At 38.4% G+C, this 15,412-nt stretch overlaps 1 protein-coding gene across 1 annotated transcript in view; it reads right to left on the bottom strand.

The window, feature by feature from the left end:
* The window catches only part of SPAG16 (sperm associated antigen 16), a 324,063-nt gene extending 316,563 nt beyond the window's left edge, over positions 1-7,500 (bottom strand). The window contains exons 1-3 of the mRNA XM_062603516.1: positions 7,369-7,500; positions 3,674-3,720; positions 3,176-3,274 (exon numbers count right to left, since the gene is read on the bottom strand). Of these exons, the coding sequence (XP_062459500.1) occupies positions 3,176-3,274; positions 3,674-3,720; positions 7,369-7,411 (189 nt within the window). The 5' untranslated portion in view covers positions 7,412-7,500. The remainder of the gene's footprint in view (positions 1-3,175; positions 3,275-3,673; positions 3,721-7,368) is intronic.
* Between the last annotated feature and the right edge of the window lie 7,912 nt (positions 7,501-15,412).

The raw sequence follows: 15,412 nt of genomic DNA, 5'->3' as shown, positions 1-15,412 counted from the left end.
TTCTAATTGTGGTAACACAAGAACCAAAAAGAGTACATCTGCAGACATGCAGCTGCATCCCTTTTCTTGCTTCTTTTCTTTCTTTATTCTAAGTGAGGCAAATGTCTAATATTGTTGGTCATAGTTTCCCAAACACATCTATAAAGCCAGCCTTTGGAAAAAAATGACAGTTTGATTCCCTTAATAAATGGAATTATGATAGAAATTCATTTCATCTGTGCAGAAGAGAATTTATTGGCTAGATGCTAGTACTGACAATCATCGCAGGAACCAAAGCTCAAGCTGTGAACAATTCAGGGGAAAATGAATGCAGTCTAACAGACATAGCATTGGAACAGGGCCTCAGGAAACCAGAACTATATTCCTAGCTGTTTCACAGACTTTGTGAGAGATAATAAGGCTAACTAACCACTTGCTTTAATTGTAACCTTGGATGACTACCCATAGAATAGCATAACAGTATTTTTTCATATATATTTACCCATTTAGGAAAAGACAATTTAATTGTAAACCAAGTACGTTCTTGTTAAACTTCTTAAACTAAAAAGAATGCAAGAAAGGAATTAATGGATTTGTAGCATGCTCAAAGAAATAAAAAAGATCAAACCTACATTAAAAACAAAGTTAACGAAGGACAATGTAACTTCATCATTTGGGATACTAAGAAAATAAAGACCCTGGAGTGGAAAGAGGAACAGCTGTAACTACTGGACAAAGTATTCAGCCAGCTTTCTTTCATGTGTGGTTTTCCAGAAGTTCTGTATCTTTTTCCTAGGGTCACTATCACCTGATGGTTTTCTTTCACAAGCAAAGTATTCTGCTGCTTGTGTTTAGAATTTGTATGACTTTGCAATGTCTCAAAAGAAAGGAAAAATCATGAGTTGGTGACTAAGAAGGACAAATGATGACTAGAACATGAACAGCAGGCAGAACCACTGCTATTCAAAGCATGTGTTGCCCAGCACAGCTGTATTTGCAATCAGCTGCTATTTCATCACCAGACTAGGGGGAAATGGTATTTAGAGATTAGAGCTCCACCACCCTCATTTCCCTGTTGGGATTCAAACAAAAATACGAACTGTAATTGTTGAGGGAGCCTCAAGCTTCTTTATGACCATTAGTTCCACTGCATGCATGCAAAGATCAAGAAAACATGCCTCAAATATCCCTTTTAAAACATACCTTTGATTCCTACACACAATTTTTTTTTTTAAAGGTGAAGAGCATCAAATTTCCTTTGCTTATGCTTGCTGTCCTCCATTTAGTAATTAGGGCTAATTACTTTCAGAAGAAAGTTTGAAAATAAGCTTCTTTCTTAGATTTTCCTGGTTACACTTGACCTTTTCAAAGAGTGTAAAAGAAACTAATCACTCAGTTTAGAAACTGTGAATATTTATATTATCTGCATTTGGAAAATCAGTTAAATATTTTTGGCTAATCACTTTATCTGCGCCTTCTCTATATAATTTCCTTAAAGATTTGCATCTGGTATTGAAATGCAATCTTTAATACAGTGTTAGATATACAAGTTACTATGGACAGCAAATATACACAATCACTTAAAAACTGTTTCTCCCAGAGCAGCTATTCCAGGATATGATTATTACCTAATTTAACCTGTTTCAGCCATGATTAGAAGGTAATACTTGAAAAAGTGTACTAATTATTTACTGTGTGAAGAAGACAGTCTTCTACTGTGCTTCTTAGCTCAGAGTTGGATATGGAGTCAATAGTAATACACAGGAAACAGTGCTTCTAACTTGGGTCACCAAAAGCATTTCTTGCAGCACTAGGTTTGTCCAGTGAGTTAGCATCAAATAATATAGTCACCAAGCCTCACAAAATATACAGTAAGTTGTTATGAAACCTGTCAAAGAACTACCTAGTGTATTAAAACATTTTTCTATTCATGTATTTCTGTCTAAAGGCTGAAAATAATATTTCAGTTGCAAAACTGCAAAAAAAAGCGAGCTCTCCTCCTGAAAAACGAGTCAAGAAGCAAGAAGCCAGACATCTAGTAGCATAAGCACAAGTCAAAGAGTTTCAGCATACATGTTCTTCTCTTGTTTTAGCAGAAGGTAACGCTTTCTTCAGGTTGATTAAATGGGATAGATATTGTTTCCTCAAAGTTCAGCAAAAAAGGAGATAAAATATTATTTAAATATAGCACTGTCAAGAGATCAATAGATCAAAAAATTTCTTCCTTGCTACAAGGAACCACTACCTGGTTAACAATAAGCATATTCAGTCTTAAAAATTTCTGCTGTCTTCCCTTTTGTTTTCAGTTACATTCAGCTACAATACTTAGACTCCAGTATTGTCAGTTTTCATTCAAAGTTTCATCTAGAATACAAAACTGATCTGTTTTGTACTGAACTACTGCAAAAGAAAATGCACATCTTCCCTCCATTTTGATGTTAAGAATCATTCACCTTATTTTCTCTTCGCCTTACTAACAATTTTCTTTTGCAAAACAAAGATTATGACAATACCTTACTGATGAGGCTGTAAGATAGTGGCGATATTAGAAACAGCAGGGAAAAGCACTTTTCCATTAGACTGTCATAAGCACGTAACTCCAGGTAAAACGTTTTGGGAAATGCAATATAACAATCTCACTGTGTAAGTCTGAACTACTACATGACTGCTCCGAAATCAAAATGTAAGTGTAAGAAGTGTCAAAAATGAATGGTGTGAAATGATTGATCATTTCATTAATGCTTTGATTTAACATAGTATAACTGCCCATTCTTTAGTTTCAATATATGAATAATTTTTCTAGCAAAGTACTCAAATGTACAAACTTCTGTGACTTAGGCATAGTTTCTTTCCTATGTCAGGGATCACACTCCCATTCAATAAATTCAGAAAAAGAAAGAAACCACAAAATACTGATATATTGCCACAGTATTTTTATATTTTAAAGACTCTATCTATATATTTGTTACATGTATCTGCAACATCAGGTTCCTTATGGAACATGAAATTAACAGAAGTTAGATGATGAAACCCAGGAAAAATAAGTTGCCTTTTCCACTGTGGCATATGCCTACCTCTAGAAGCTTCTAAGAAGTAAGGAGACAATCTTTACCTCACAAATATTTCATAATTAAATTATCTGTAAATTTTAAGCCACCAATGCCTACAGAATTACAGATGTTTAGGTAGCTCTTACTAAGATTTGGGCATCTTCAGCCTGCTCTTCAATAGTCCGCAAAGCCTTTGCCAGATCCTCGTCATCTTCTTGAAGACTGGATTCATCATCTGGTGGAACCTAAATGAAATTATTTGAAGTATCAACATATTTTCTATCTCTTTCTTCCAGAATACAACCATTTCCACTTCCAGTACAACTACTGAAAATAACCTCATTCTTGTTAATATATTTTGCCGTATTTAAATACTGTATTACTGAAATATTCATTATAAAGGCTGAGATGTAAACAGGATTACCTGCATCTTTAAGAAAATATTCAATGTTCAGATGTTCCAAGTAAAACATAAATCAACTGACAATAAATCTGCTCTTGAAAAATATGCCTATCACCACAGTTTGTAAAAGATTTGTTTCATCTGCCAGGACTTTTTTTATGACTGATGAAGTAAAACAGAAGAATTAAACATGAATAGTCTACCATATATATATGAGAAGATCATCAATTTAGTAAATTACCTCTTCATACTGGTGATCATCCTTAGAGTCATCTGTTATGGTAAATTCTGCAGCTCTTGTTAAGTCTGAAACAGCTGACACATGTGATGAATTCCAACTTTAAATAAGAAGTATCATAAAGCAAGCATCTATAAATCTGTTACTACCACCTTTCCCCTTGTTCTTTCTGACACAAGACTTGGCACTTCTAGGCTTTCAGCCTTTAGCTGAACAACCTCCAGTGAAAACAATGTGCACAGAGAATTCTCTCAGAGAACAGCAATTTTCTAAATCAAATTCAGATGTCCAAGTTCAAACATGGACATCTGAGATCAAGTACTGAATACCAGAGAACCATTTACTGCAGCTGATAGAAATGCCTTAATTACAGTACAGCTACAATAAAAAAAGATCAGGAACTTTCAAAATGTAAAAATTCATTTGGCAATTACCTACAGTTCCTCCAAATGTTTTACACTCAAATTTTTCATTCCAAGTAACAACAAATGGTGCAAAATTAAAAACCCAAATATTTTTTTCATCTACTAGCCTCACAGCCCATTAAAGTATAACTAAAATGTTTTTAGCAAGATGCTCTGTTGAGAGTTTCCATAGGAAATCAGCCTATAAATGACCCATGTAAATAAACCAGAATTAAATTTCAACAAAAAGAAAACCAGCAATTCAGTACTTCACACACAGAGAAGAATAAAAGATACATGATTTTCCAGCTTTGCATCAGGTTTCCCAAAACAGAGTTATTCTCCCAAACACCAGGCCGTTTGCTACATTTCTCACAGTATAATAAATATGTAAAAGTATCATCTGCATTCAAGACCCCAGCATCAACAAAACTATCAGTTAAATTGTAACCATCTGGAAGGGTACCAGCTGAAGATCATGTCCCAGAAAAAGGACAAATACCATTTGGTTTTTAGAGATGATTTTTTAGGGTTTGAGATAAAAGATGGAGAGATGCCATTTTCTCTTGTAAACAACAGGGGGAAACAAACAAAAACACAAAAAAAAACACAAATAGGGAAGTCATTGAGTGACTAAAGGCATAATTTTCAGTAATCAAGTCAAAACACATCTGTTTACCTCCAACTGCACAGAAACACTACATATTTACTGTAAAAATTGCATACAGAAATAGGAAACTGCCCTGAACACTTAGAATCTCCTGTCTAGGCTTAGTACAAGAAAGTAAATGCCTGTAATACCCCCCAGATTTACTTCTCAACCTACTGCATCAGAGACTGCATATGTGCAACTCAGGACTTAAGTCACCACCTCTCTGTATCTCTAATTTCACTCTCTATTTCTAGCTTCACTCTCCATTTTCTAGCTTGACTGATTCTTAGAATGTCTAATTCTAAAACCCAAACTATGCAGAAACTCCTCTCCAAAAAAAAGTTTACTGTACTTTCTTTCATAAGGAAGGGGAAAAAAGGAAGGAATCCCCAAGCTATTAGGCCTAAATCTGTTTTCTATCACACCAGAAGAAATCTGGATTTATTCTTCTGACTTTAAAGGGAGGGCAAAGAAATTGCTAGGTTCAACAAGTGTACCTTCTCTCAGCATGGACTACACGTGGATCCAACAAGGGAAGTAAAGAGAACCAAGATGAAAATAGCTCATGTTGAGATATGACTTTCAAGAGCTGATGCAGGGACCCAATCACTGGGCCAGTTTTCAATTGTCTGTCTGCCAACAGGTCCTCACATCAGTGTTTGGCCACATCCTAATAGAAGCGCTCTTGATTCCTGGACTTTGCTCCTTCAACTCAGAGGAAAGCTCATCTGAACTGCTCATTACATAAGAAAAAGGGAACAGCAGCAAGGTAGAGTGCAGAGCAGTAGGAACAGGTTAATCATTTGGAAAAGCAAGAATGCTTGCAGCAGGCAAGTCACAATTGAAGAGAGTAGTACTGACTGACTAGTTAGGGTAATGTTCTAAGACCCCCTTTTAAAACTACATCAAGATACCCTAGCACTAGCTAGCTAATTACAAATTTCTCTTTAAAGAATGAGACTTTGAAAAGTGTGGCAATGTCTGTAGAGCATGAGTATTTGGGTATAACATTTTTTCTATGAAGCAGGGGATAATTCCCACACATATGCAGTAACTCAATGCATAAACTAAGTATCTGCATGCTTCTCTGGAACCTTTAAGCCTCTTCATTACTTTCCAGCACAGTATTTATCAACTTTAAAATACTGTACCCAGCAATTTTTCACACATTTAGTGATTTGAACAGCATCTATTTTTCTAAAGCTATCTTTTGTATGATTCCCCACCCCCATCTCGACTACTTCTTTCTGCATTTATCAAATCTTTCACTGCAGTAAGAAACATCACTACAGCACTCGATAAGTAAACTACTTTCAAACACTGCTTTTTCCTGAATTTTCTGTGACCTGATTGTCCTTGCAATCCACTACTGTGTAAACTAACATGTCACTGCAAATACAATGCACAGACTGAAGTATTACTTAAAATCATCCACTTTTTTCTTTCAAAAAAATCCATAGCCTAGTGTACAGTAAAACAGGAATTAATTTTAAGTTACTGTATTTTCACAAACACTGTCTTTTTTTTTATACAGGTCCTGATGCAGTGTTTTAACACATCACAGTGTGAAAACAGCTCTGCAGTTTCAAGAAAGTAGGAACTGAGGCACAAGCTCCTAAAGGATAATCCTTGGTTTTTCTTTGGGTTTGTTTTGGTTTTTTTTTCAGATTCTCTTATATTCACATCTTAATTCTCACAAGGCAGGAAAAACTAAGATTCTGTTTGGCATCTAAAACAATGATTGAAAGATCTTTTTGATTTGGCAGCTCACAACTACAAGAGACCAGATAGAGCTAGTCTGACATAGTGACAAAACTAGAATTTAGGTCATCTGACCAAAAATTACACTTTCAAAAGCCATAAACTAACAGTATTTGCTACAACTCAACTGTAAAATGAAGTCAAACTGAGGGTTGGGGGGTTTCCCTTCTAAAAGCCACAACAAATGAAATTATGTCTAGGTTATTGTATCATTATCACTTTGTCATACACATTACTAAGCAAAACCGTGAATATCTACCCAGTTACTAGGTGTGGAAGGCACTGGGAAATTAAAGGAGCACTTCCACAGCACACTGGGACTGTGAGCCTTGTCACTCCTCTGCAGATAAATTGCATTTACTGATCAACAACTAGCATAAGGTTCTCCCATTTCAGAATTCTACCTCTTGCTTAGTCTCGCCCATCAGCAGGGGAAGATTAAAGTTACCTTACTTTTCCTGAGGATCACTAAGGGACTCTTACCATCAGCAACGAAAATAACCACCACACTAGAGGGAGCAAGACCCTAACCTTCTTCACAGGGAATACCCCCATTGTCCCTTTCTAGCCCCCAAGGGCTAGAACTCACAAAAAGAATCAACAGGGAGTGGGCTTTTGTGGCTTTTTTCTCCCCTTCATCAGTTAAACAACACGGCTCTCAGCGCGAAGCCAGGCACGGCTCCCTGCCCTCGCCCTGCCAACAGCCCGCAAGCTGCAGCCCAAGGGTCCCCCCCGAATCAGCCACACGCTGAAGAGACGGGCCCGCCCGCCCCGCTCCCCTCCCTGAAGTGGGGAACCAGCGGGACCCCGAGGCGCCCTGCACCCTCCAGCCGCCCGCCTTGGACGAGGAGAAGGAGGAAAGCACTCCTGAGGAAGGATACTTTGCAGGCAGAACGACAGCTCAGAGCCTGCAGCCTCCTCCATGGCCGCCGCCTCCGCGTTGTGCCGTTGCCAGGGCAACCTCTCGCGAGAAGAGGTACCCACCCCACAGCGAGCCCCCGGCGCGGTGGGAAAGGTGGGAACCGAGCTTGGCCGCCATTTCAGTTAGCGTAGCTCCCCTCAGTGTTAGTCACATTTCGCCTTCTGACTCCTGCGTGTCCCAGCAGGTGCCGGCTGTAAGTGGAGGCAAAGTTCCTCACGCCTTTTACTGGTGAGGGAGCTGCCCTGGCGGGACCGCGAGGACATTTCTGAAGTTTCCGGAATGGTCACTGAAGAAGTTAGGGTTGGCCTTAGTGTCCCTTCAGCGCCCTACCCCTGCCTGCTGACGCCTTTCTGATCAGGGTCCACTGTGTTTTCTTATGTGGCATGAAAACAACAGAAGGGAGGGAAAAGTCACTTCAGTCTCGTAATAAGGGACTAATTTCTTATTTAGGGGGAACTTTTTGTAGTCAAAACAGGGTTTTGCTGGTTTACCTGAGTTCAGTCCTTTGGGATGCCTTAAATTAATTTCCTGCAGGATGTTCAAGTTTGATTAAGGGCAGGAGTTTTCCCAGGCAAAAGTTCAGGCAAGAAGTATACTATTCATTGTGGGGAATAGCATAGGAGTTTGAGATAAGGATGCAGGATTCAACAGGAAAGTTTCTGCTCTTTTGTCATTTTATTTTAAAATAAACTTGAAGGTCCCAATCCTAAATTTCCAGTGAGTTAATAGGCACTGCATGAAATAGGAATTCAGGAATTGGTGCTTGGTAACTGAAAATAATTGCTAAAAGTCTCAGAGAAAAAAAAAAAAGTAATGAAGTGTTAATAGCTAGGCTGGAAAAAAAGGTGCCAGTTTTGCTTGCGAGCTTAAAAATAACAATTGAAATGCAGTCTGGAGATAGAGAAGATGGAAGTGGGTGAAATTGTATTCTATAATTCAGTTCAGCCCTGAGCCTGAGAGAACAGGATGCAATCCTGCAAAAGAGGGCCTGTTAGCTATGAAAGTATTATTGTAGCATTTCCTTCCCAGAGATTGTCACACAGGATTAAGTCTACAATGGGAGAGGAATAATATTAGTGAGAAATGATGAGTACTTTGGCAGTGTCGAAGTCTCCAGGTTATAATAAAAGAATATTTTGGCACAAGATCTTCACAACACTGCTAAGGCAGCGAGAACTGTTGTCTTCCTTCACAGATGCTCTCATGTCAGCCTCACTGCTGGGTTGAGTTCGATACATGGCAGGGCTTCAACTCATCTGGGTTCACAAGGCAAAGGGCAGAGGCTGACATACCTTTGTTTTTGTCTTACAGGTTTGGTGGGTTTTTTTCCTTCAGAGTTAAAGTAATGTGACTGGAACAACATTCTTTCATCCATATCCAACCAAGTAGAGCAGTCCTGAACTTAAGCTGAGAACCTCAGAAGAAATAACAGAGAATAAGCAGAAGTAACATCATAAAACGCAACACCCATGGGTCAGTATTTCCAAAACTGCAGGAATAAAAAGGGTCATAATGCAGTTGGGATGGCTCCAGGCGAGAGCGTTGTCCTCTTTAAAGTAGCACCCAGTTCAAAACAAACACAGAATAAGTACAGCTGTATTTAATGTCATACAGTAGAGCACAGCTGATTGATGTCATAAGTTAAGACAACTCAGCAACAGGTTTGCTGTTAGCCTTTACACAGAGTAGAACAAACAAAAGGCTAAGCAGTACCCTTCTCATCCTTCTCAACTTGTTAGCGTTTTCTCTGACTCTACAAGCCTAACTTCTTCCTAGAAATCTTTCCCAGGACTTCTGTCTCACTAAAATATGGAAATGTATCCACAATTGAAGAAGGCTGATGAAAGCTTAAATAGGGCTCACAGAAATGCTCAAGGGAAGATTGAGATTGGAAAAGAATTAATAATGAAGGACAAAAGGAACTAAGTCTTTTTGGTTTATTAAAGGAATAGTTAAACAGCTTGATCAAAGTTGCATGGGTAATGTATTTGATAAGAAAGGCTGTGCAAAGATAGAAACATGCAATCACATCAAGAATTAAAATAAATTGCAACTAAAACCAGCAAATTTTTAACGAGTAACTATTTGACTGATTTTTCAAGTATAATGGAAACTGTTCCTGAAGGATTTCAGCAATTACATAGTTCTTTATAAAAGATATATTCCACATGCAGACTTTAGCCAGTTCAGAATGTCCCATGGCTTGCCTTTTCAAAAAAGTCAGATGGGGTCACTGCTATAGTGCTGTCTATGAAAAACAGTTGAAATGAGAAGATAACCAGTTCTACTGTATGTGGAGATTTGCCAGTATTCTAAAGGACCCATAGAGTTTTACTTGTTTGCTTTTCAAGAAGAATCAGTCAGTCTGTGATTGTTAATTTTCAAAAGTTTAAAGCTTTGTTTGGAAACAGTGTTTTGTTGGCAACTTCTAAACTATATCCTCCCGTTGTGACTGTAAGTGACCTGATAGTACAGTAATTTTCCTTCAAAGGCATAACAAGCCAGCTTGTTTCTCTCTACCTTGTTGAAAGCCACCTACCATGAATACATTATATTGGGTTATTGCTAAGCTGAAGTCAAAACACCCAATTCACCCAGCTTTATAGCCTCATAACAGTCTGAGATATAAATTATCATTATCTCCCAAATGGCAATAACCAGTGTTGTTACTGTATCCCATAATTTCTCATCAGAAAGATACACAAGCAGCATATGCTATAGCTTGAGCATTTCATTAGACAGGCTGTTTGCTTTTCTCACACAGCAAGACGAAGCCATACACTTCCACAGATATATCAGCCAGACAAGTTAGTGTTTGAAACAGATTATTCATGAAAACTGGGTAAACTGGAGTGCTCCAGAAATGTTGTACTTGCTCCCAAGCCTTAAGGGCCAGATACTCTTCCAGCTTTACACCACTAACTGAAGGACTGTGAGACTACCCTCAGAGCAAAATATTCCCTTCTACTGAATTCTGCAAGCAAACTGACCACAACTCTGATGAGTTAAAAAAGAGCATCTATGCAAGCTACTTGCAGTGACTTTCCCTCCCCTGAAGGAAGATGTCCCAAAGGTGCTGCAGTTTATGCACTTCATCACAACATAAGCAGCCAAAGAATTGTCTGCTCTACTGACTTTTACACACCCATTTCTGATTGTTCTTCAGCACAGTTTGGGGGGAGAAGGTACAAGGGAATGTCATCAGTTCAGCTTTTTGAATGACCATATAGCATTGCCAGGAACACTGTAAAGGCAGTATCATGGTGACAGTCAAGAGGCTGTTATCTGCATGGTCATGGTGAAGCAAGGGACCACAGCTGGAAGCCAGAAGGAGTTGGCAAACATCATGTTCCAACTTCTGCTGTGCCATCTGGCTTCCAGTTAGGTGACTGACATTAAATGTATTTTCTCGGTATTGCCATCTGGCAGCTGCTTGTACAACAGCAGAATAACATACAGAATCTGGCTAACAGTTATGCTGAGAATCATATCAAGTATACTTGCAACATGGACTCCAAAATGAAAAAAGCTTACAAGGGAAGTTTCTCTAACTGCTGTCACTCCACGCAGAGTATTGCGGGTAGGGAACATTCACCTTCCCAAAATTACAGGAACAGGACTTTCCCCACCCTGCAATAATGCATGCCAGAGGCATTTTTAACAAAGGAAGCAAATTAAGGGAATTGATTATTACACACAACAGTCTTTAAAAGGTGGTGCTTTAACAAGTTTCATCTAAAAATGTAAGGATTATCAAATACACTGTAAATACAGTAGGAAGTACAGGGCAATACCTGTGATGCAAAGTCTTCATACTTATAAAGGTCACATTTGTAAAGCTTAGAGGCCATAGTAACCTTGCTGGGCTTTAAATGTAGCAGTAGAGGGTGCTTTAAATAATGGAATAGGATTGTCAGTAAATATGATCTCATGACAGCTTAAATCAATATATTTTCTGGTCTACCTGCTGCTGTGCATTTCTGCTTCTTTCCTTGCTCCTGTGCTGGTGCTCATATGATTCTCAAACAATTTAAACCTGAAAAAGTTAATCTGGACAGAAAAAAAAGGGGGTCTGGGGGGAGGCTTTTTTGGGGGGGTGGGAGGCTTTGGGAGGTGTGAATGCTAGGAAAAGCAATACTAAAATTCTAGAGACTTTGCATTCAGAGTTAAGGTGAAGTTAATAAATGCTGTACTTTTTTGTCTTTATAGAAGAAAGTATTTTATTGAAAGCATAACTAGCATTAGCTGCAATACTAATTGTAATATTTTATGACCTAGTCCAAAAGCTGGTTTTCTGTGATAAATTGCTAAAATTTAGCCCGGCTTCAATTACACAGCTATTTCACAGGACAGAACGAGCCAATGCTGTGCTCCAAATCCAATGATATGAGTGCAGACAGCAGTATGAAGAGGTTTGACTGCACTTGCAGAAAAATGCAGGAGTGAACAATCAAGTATTTTGTCAATAATGCAGAGTGACATTGGTACAAGGTGATAACACATAGCACAGGCTTTACAGGGCACAGTAGTGTAAAGTGCAGGTTTCCCACTGCAGACACTAGAATTTTAATGTATATAGCCTAGTCTGTACATTGTAATGTATAATAGAGCTATTCTATTCACAGCAATGCTGCTGTTTCCAAGAACTGTAGCCCTCCCGTCTTCCACTGTTAATGCCTTTGTAAATTCTCAGGAGCATTGAACAGATGATACATTTTGACTCTCCCTGAACTAAATTTCAGAGTATTTCTGCATCACAGAGAAGAGTAAGTTGTTCTGAGAGAGGTGACATCACTTTTTGTTTTAGAAGTCTAAGTGATCCATGTTCTCTCTAAAATCCTAACTAATGATCATCTGTTCCTGATTATTATAGGCTTTTCATTTCATATCTTCTCTTTGAAATTAAGTTTAGTTAATATGCTTTTCAAATGTAGGCAGCTTTGATCACAAAGCAGCCAATACATTCCTACTACAAGCTAAAAAAAATTCACCATGTGGCAGTTGTAAAAACAAAAGCCACCATCCTTACACAGAAAGCCAGAGAAAACTAAGTGCTGTATTATCCTAGTCTGTGCTTAGTAATAGAGGCAAGAATTGAGATACCATCATGTCAGAAAACATGCAGACTAAAAGACAAGCAATGGAAAAGCTAACAGAAATTACATTTGTTTATTTTACCATGCTTCCAAGTAATCCACTACTCGTTACCCAGGGAATGCATCTTCCCATTGGAAGTCTGAATCCCATACTAATTAGCATGTGGCAGAATAATTTTAGCTGGTTTCCTGCTCAATTTTGAGAGTATGTACACATATTAAGACCCAACACAACCAAATTCTGTCAAAATCAGATTAAAAATATACATAAAGAATATATCTAAGAAAAAAAAAAGAAAGTATTTGATACTGTTGAGTCCTTCAATAAAATTTAAGTTTTCTCCCTGTACCCAGTCCTCTCTTACCTGTGTCAGACTGGTTTGGGTTGGAGTTCATCTAGTTCCAAACCTCCTGCCACAAGCAGGGACACCTTCCACTAGACCAGGTTAATCAGATAAGCCAAGCCTTTTCTGCTGTCTCTTCACTGTTGTTGCCTCAAAACACATTTTCCTGTTCTTTGCTGCTTTCCCTACATGGACTCATTGCTTCCTTTTCACTTGGGTTTTCCCTGTTCTGGCCAACCTGCCTTGAAATCTGACCATTTCATGTGTGGTTTTAGCAAGTTTGACAATCCTTGGATATCTCTTCAGCACGCATATTTTCAGACCTATGCCTAGAAGACATTGTGTATTCCTGTTCCAAGAAAGCAAATTAATCTTAATTCTGAGAGGTCACAGAATTGGTGCAGGATGGGCAAGGACCAGCAGGGGGATTTGTAGCCAAAAGCAGCATTTGCTCCTAGAATATTTAGGTGAGCCTTTCACCTGTTGCTTAAAGCCATTTTTATTGATCAAGACTGGGCATGGAATTTCAGCTTCCTCTTTATTATTGTTTGTTCTTAGTGCAACATGTCATTTTCTCACACATGGAGTGTGAAGATACAAATAATTAGAAGTCAGGTCATCCACCTCTAATCTGTCTTCATTCAGCTGAGGGTGGCAGTGCACGCTTGTTGCTGGGTATTAATGTATAATGGAGACTGCCCAGTCTTTACATTCGTCGTCTTGCTTTGTTACTATCAACAGAGATATAGGACTTCGGGAACAGTTTGGTAAAAATCCTACATTTTGGATAAAAGGTGGTGTGTTTGTTTTTTTTTGTTTTTTTTTACAGCAACAGTCTTCCATATCCAGTACTGATTGCCATTTGTAATGTGAATGAAGCATTTTATGGTTTTCATTTTGTGTATGGCCGATGAAAGCAGTTTTACAGTATTGACACCCTGTACTTAAATGTCAAACCTCTGCTTTGTGGTTTATGTAATACTTTGTTTAAATATTGAAGTACCACAAAATTAAAGTCTGAAAAAACTATGTTTAAGTTACTTGCTTTTACTTTTGTATTGCTTATACACAGCTATTATTTTGGTTATCAGGCCATTTGCTCATTTTGGTATAGAATAGAATGAGCAAATATTGGTAATTCAGCTTCTTTTAAACTATGCCTAAATCTTGGGCACACTGTGTTCAGTTTGAATATGCCCAAACTGGTTTTAAATGGGCTAGCTCATACAAAGAAATTCTATTATATATAAACTCTTGCTATAACTCACACCACTTTTTCTTTCAGGTATGTTACCAGTAATTTAGAGACAAATCCCTAAGATAAACTGAGAAACTAGAGAGGCCTCATCAGGCAGCCAGGCACCTGAAACCAAGAGGAAATTCCTCAAGGTTTTCACCGACTCTGAATCCCTAAAACTGACTCTTGCAGCTTTGTCCTCTTTCTGAAAAGAGCAATTGTAGTGCCAGTATCCAAAAGAGGCTTGCTGTATATGGGCCCCACTCTTCTCTATTCCACTCCCTGAAGTCAGGGATGAGGTACCCAAGCCCTCTATAAGATGTTATTTTGGATACAACACAGTGCTGTGTTTTGACCAGGTGAGGCAGTTTCTTGCTCTGTGTGTTGATTGCTATAGTACCATCCAAAGGCAGCTAGCTGTCTAAAGCATGCATTTACCAAGGCAGTCTGAAGGCGGTCGATTCCTCTCCGCTGGCCAGGAATAAAAAAAAAAAAAAAAAAAATGTAACCTTACTTTTGACAGTAGTTTATTCCAGTAGAAGTTACGCTGTAGCTGCTTCAGGACTACAAAATCTACTATCCATTTAGATTAACCCAATTATTTTCTTCTTAAAACAACTCCATGTAAAGACATTTCCGACCCTTCAAAATACACAGTTGGTTCAGAGGAGAAGAATCAGAATTCCCTCACCTCAGTTCACCTGTAATAACATCTGAACATGTATTTGTACTTTCCTGGGACATAATACAAGTCTCTTCATAGGCCAGTGTGACCAGCTGACTATCTACTCCCTTAAAAATCCACAGCTTGCCTTGCTGCACTCTGTATAAAAACTCTTAAAAATGGTGCTGTTCAGGTTTAACTGTTCAATACCTGCTTGGCAAAGTGCAGTTCCATGTCTACTGCTCTTTCACAGGCCAGAATCAATTCAAACCCCACATCAGAGCATAGCTTCTTATATTCCAGTCTATATGATAGTGAGAATGAAACAAAGTACAGAAAGAAAAGGAAAGCAGGTTGAGTAACCCATACATACCTCTTTCAACATTTCCATCACAGATGTGCAGTTTCACTTTCTACACTTTATGAAGTGTTTTGGGTGGTGGTTTGTTTTTTTTTTAAGCAGAAGGAAACATTACGGTTTTCACAAGCTAGGGACTACAAATCAGTATTTTTGCATAGATGACAAGTGACTACAGTTGTAGTTCCCACTCTCACAGAAGGCAAGATCACTTGCTTAAAGAAAACTTTGTGGACAAAACCAGCAACCACAATAGCCCTATAGATTTTGACTTTATAGAAAGTAGCACAACTGAAAACTGTGT

This window comes from Pezoporus occidentalis, unplaced genomic scaffold (genome assembly GCF_034315485.1).
Source record: "Pezoporus occidentalis ecotype Australia unplaced genomic scaffold, CSIRO_AGI_Poc_V1 ctg118, whole genome shotgun sequence".
Lineage (NCBI taxonomy): Eukaryota > Metazoa > Chordata > Aves > Psittaciformes > Psittacidae > Pezoporus > Pezoporus occidentalis.
This window is presented reverse-complemented; position numbering and strand designations above follow the sequence as displayed.